Here is a 5,000-nt window from a genome sequence, read left to right on the forward strand (position 1 = left end):
GAGCGGGGCAAAGTTTTCCTGTTGTGGGATTCGGGTTATGCCTCCGAGAACAAAGAGGCTGCAGCCATGTTAGCTGTAGTGGAGGGAGAGGCGAGTGTGTAGTTAGCACTGCTCTGGTAGAGGGCACTGTAATTCCCCTGACTGCTCACACACACACACTCACACACACACACACACACATACACACACACACACACACACACTCACACACACACACACACACACACACGCACACACACACACACACACACACTCACATACACACACACACAGACACACACACAGACACACACTCACACACACACACACACACACACTCACATACACACACACACACACACAGACACACACACATACACACACACTCACACTCACACACACACACACACACACACAGCTCTCACTCTCTCTCTCTCTCTCTCTTTCTTTTCCCTTTGTTTTTCTGCCCTCATCCCTTTCTCCTCCCGCTGTCTCTTTCATGCAGAATCCAGAAGGAGCTTGCTGAAATAACGCTGGACCCGCCACCCAACTGCAGGTGCGTCCCTTCTCCCATACTCCGAGCTTTGACGGCTTTGCTCCCTGGTTTGAGATCAGAAAGCTGTACAGAAGCGTTGGCACACAGCTTTAAACCAGCGCGAGCGCTGTGCCGCTTCAGGTGCCAGGACTTTATTTTCCTGTGTCGGGTTTCTCGGTGTTCAGGGGAGTGTCGTGTTTGTGAAGCTGTCGTGTTATCATCAGAGCTCTCACTGATCTGTGCAGTGTTTGTGAAGCTGTCGTGTTATCATCAGAGCTCTCATTGATCTGTGCAGTGTTTGTGAAGCTATTGCGTTATCATCAGAGCGCTCACTGATCTGTGTAGTGTTTGTGAAGCTGTCGCGTTATCATCAGAGCGCTCACTGATCTGTGTAGTGTTTGTGAAGCTGTCGTGTTATCATCAGAGCGCTCACTGATCTGTGTAGTGTTTGTGAAGCTGTCGTGTTATCATCAGAGCTCTCACTGATCTGTGCAGTGTTTGTGAAGCTGTCGTGTTATCATCAGAGCTCTCACTGATCTGTGCAGTGTTTGTGAAGCTGTCGCGTTATCATCAGAGCGCTCACTGATCTGGGCAGTGTTTGTGAAGCTGTCGCGTTATCATCAGAGAGCTCACTGATCTGTGCAGTGTTTGTGAAGCTGTCGTGTTATCATCAGAGCGCTCACTGATCTGTGTAGTGTTTGTGAAGCTGTCGCGTTATCATCAGAGCGCTCACTGATCTGTGCAGTGTTTGTGAAGCTGTCGCGTTATCATCAGAGCTCTCATTGATCTGTGCAGTGTTTGTGAAGCTGTCGCGTTATCATCAGAGCGCTCACTGATCTTTGCAGTGTTTGTGAAGCTGTCGCGTTATCATCACAGCGCTCACTGATCTGTGCAGTGTTTGTGAAGCTGTCGCGTTATCATCAGAGCGCTCACTGATCTTTGCAGTGTTTGTGAAGCTGTCGCGTTATCAGAGCGCTCACTGGTCTGTGCAGTGTTTGTGAAGCTGTCGCGTTATCATCAGAGCGCTCACTGATCTGTGCAGTGTTTGTGAAGCTGTAGTGTTATCATCAGAGCGCTCACTGATCTGTACAGTGTTTGTGAAGCTGTAGTGTTATCATCAGAGCTCTTACTGATCTGTGCAGTGTTTGTGAAGATGATTTTTTCAGGTTTATTTGTGTAATACCCTCGAAAATGACCAGCTTTTGCTGTTGTTGTTTTGGGGTGGTGAGTGTTGGTTTGTTGGGATGGTGCGTATTGGTTTGTTGGGGTGATGAGTGTTGGTTTCTTGGGGGTGGTGAGTGTTGGTTTCTTGGGGTGATGAGTGTTGGTTTGTTGGGGTGGTGAGTGTTGGTCTGTTGGGGTGGTGAGTGTTGGGGTGTTGGGGTGATGAGTGTTGTTGTGTTGGGGTGGTGAATGTTGGTTTGTTGGGAGTGGTGAGTGTTGTGTTTGGGTGGTGAGTGTTGGTTTGTTGTGGTGAGTGTTGGGGTGTTTGGGTGATGAGTTTTGGTTTGTTGGGATGGTGAGTGTTGGTTTGTTGGGGTGGTGAATGTTGGCTTGTTGGAGTGGTGAGTCTTGGTTTGTTGGGGTGGGGAGTGTTATGGTGTTGGGGTGGGGAGTGTTGGGGTGGTGAGTGTTGGTTTGTTAGGGTGGTGAGTGTTGTGTTGGGGTGGTGAGTGTTGTGGTGTTGGGGTGGTGAGTGTTGGTTCGTTGGGGTGATGAGTGTTTGGTTGGGGTGATGAGTGTTGGTTTGTTGGGGTGGTGAGTGTTGGGGTGGTGACTCACAGAAACATCAGGGGGTTTTCATGATTTGATATTAACTTTTCAAACACTCAAGCAAGAATCCCCTAATTGTGGACACTTTTTAAAAACATTTAAACCTTGTGACTGTGTGCACTGAGCTGTTATCCAAATTAAGTTTGATTTCTAAGGATGTGATGTGTTTTTTTCGTTATTACACAGTAAAGACATGCTGGCTGGGAACAAGGGCGTCTGTGCAGCCAGCTGGTTAAACGCAAGGCTCTGTTGGTCTGGAGAAGGTGTAGGGACGTTTGTGACGGAGCTGTGCTCTCATGTTTCAGCCTTAGACTGGCGAGGGTTTTTGGCCTTGGGTTCAGGAATGAAGCTCCTGCGTTCGGGGCCGGAGCAGGAGAGATACATGCATGAGAATATTGTCCAAAAATATGAGATGACTGAGTAGTACCAGGTCCTGATTCTCCTACAGAGCTTATCTCACACACACACACACACACACACCCACACACACTCGCATAGTCATCACCCAGCTACAATGCACCCGTTATTTAGATTGTATCAGAAACGGGGTGGGTTTGACCCAGGCTGATCTGTGAGTGTAGGGGGTGACCCAGGCTGATCTGTGGGGGAGGTGACCCAGGCTGATCTGTGAATGTAGGGGGTGACCCAGGCTGATCTGGGGGGGGGGGGGGTGACCCAGACTGATCTGTGAGTGTGGGGGTGGTGACCCAGTCTGTGAGGGCGGTGCTGCACATATACTGGCTTCCTCACGCATCACGCATTTCTTTTGACAAAGTGCGCATCACCTCTGTAGTGGTTCCCCGTATGATCGGACATGGGGGTGGATGATATGGCAGAAACGATGTTATATTGCGATATTCACAGGTGTGTTGGTGATGGGAGGAATTCAGTGCCGCTCCAGCGCTGTCCCTGTCTTCGTAGGGACAAATGTTGTGTTGTATCACATGATTTTGTTACTTTGGGACAAAGGACAAAAATAGTCCTTGGCAAATGGCTGGCAGTTCTCACGCTGGACACAGATGGGTTTGCACAATACATTGTTTGATCATTGTTATTGCAGAACGTCTTTGCAATATTGATATTGATCTTTGTAAGCGATCTTTAATCTTTTGCTGACGTAAACACAGGAGCCCTCCCGCAAGGTAGAGTCCCTCTCCGGCTATGCAGGACTAGAACTGGACATCACAGGAAACTGTGAAGACAGGCATGTTGCATTGCAAAGGACACAAGGATGGATATTTAAACAAACGAAATGTTAGGTGTTTGAGACATGCTCTGTTTGAGACTTTGAGGAACGTCCTTTGTCAGCTGAGGGTTGTTTTTCTTTTTAGCAACTACTTTAATTTTTTTATGAAGTCTTTCCTGTTTTGAGTGTGATTGACCACTGTATTAGTGCTTGTACTGTGTGGCTACTGCGTGGTCAGGGAGACTGTGTCCGGTTTCCTCCATGGTGCGTTCACTGCGTTTGAGCCGAACGCTGCCCAGGAACGCCAGTGCCCAGGGAACGCTGGTGCCCATGGAAGCCCCGTCACTGTGATTCCCTGCCCACTCCTCCTGGGAAGCGCTTTTAAAGCCACATGTAGCGAGCTGCGCAAGATCGAGCCGTGTGGTGAGAGGGCGAAGTTCCGTCGGCACAAATGTGTGTGTAGAACATTTAAAAACAAACAGCAAAAGCCATGTTACACCTGGAGATGAATGGTGAGCAGGGTGGGGAAAGTGTGTGCGTGTGTGTGTGTGTGTGTGTGTGTGTGTGTGTGTGTGTGCATGAGTGTGTGTGTGTGTGTGCATGAGTGTATGTGTGTGTGTGTGTGTGTGTGTGCGCATGTGTCTGTGTGTGCGTGCGTGTGTATATGTGTGTGTGTGTGCCTGAGTCTGTGTGTGTGTGTGTGTGTGTGTGTGTGTGTGTGTGTGTGTGTGTGTGTGTGTGTGTGTATGTATGTATATGTATGTATACGTGTGTGTGTGTGCATGAGTGTATGTGTGTGTGTGTGTGTGTGTGTGTGTGAGTCTGTGTGTGTGAGTCTGTGTGTGTATGTATATGTATGTATACGTATGCGTGCGTGTGTGTGTGTGTGCGCATGTGTCTGTGTGTGCGTGCGTGTGTATATGTGTGTGTGTGTGCCTGAGTCTGTGTGTGTGTGTGTGTGTGTGTGTGTGTGTGTGTATGTATGTATATGTATGTATACGTGTGTGTGCGCGCACGTGTGTGTGTGAGGGACATCCTGATTTATTTGCCTCAAGTGTCGCTTGCGATGTTAAGGAACGTTAACTGTAACCTTTCAACAAAAGCAATAAGTGACACATTTCAGTATGTTACCTTTCACTTTGTGAAATACTAATATAATGTTTAGAATTCTTATTCCATTTTAAGTCATTGCATTGTGGAACAGCTATAATAGCTAAGAACCAGCACGAGGTCCAGACTCTGGTTGGTCTGAACGCAGCAGATGGGTCCAGTGAGTCCTTGGGACAGCCTCCAGCAGACGGGCTCTCACCTTTGACCCCACGCCGTCGTCTCCGCTCGCTCTCTCTGAATCCCAGAGACGTTTGAAGGTCATTTGTCAGGATCGAAGACATGTAGTGGAAACGGAGAGCAAACCAACGCCATGTGGTGTACCACCCCCCCATTACGTATTCTCAAGACGAATCGGTCCTTTGCTCTCTTGTGACGGTTAAACCGTGGCGCGCGTGTGTGGAACGTTCGATCCAGTCT

At 48.6% G+C, this 5,000-nt stretch overlaps 1 protein-coding gene across 1 annotated transcript in view; it reads left to right on the top strand.

Annotated features, from left to right (window-relative positions):
- The window catches only part of ube2e3 (ubiquitin-conjugating enzyme E2E 3 (UBC4/5 homolog, yeast)), a 40,646-nt gene that overhangs the window by 2,457 nt on the left and 33,189 nt on the right, over nucleotides 1–5,000 (top strand). Inside the window, exon 3 of the mRNA XM_035523806.1 lies at nucleotides 485–535. Within this exon, the coding sequence (XP_035379699.1) occupies nucleotides 485–535 (51 nt within the window). The remainder of the gene's footprint in view (nucleotides 1–484; nucleotides 536–5,000) is intronic.

The sequence above is a fragment of the Electrophorus electricus genome, chromosome 2, assembly GCF_013358815.1.
Source record: "Electrophorus electricus isolate fEleEle1 chromosome 2, fEleEle1.pri, whole genome shotgun sequence".
Taxonomy (NCBI): Eukaryota; Metazoa; Chordata; class Actinopteri; order Gymnotiformes; family Gymnotidae; genus Electrophorus; species Electrophorus electricus.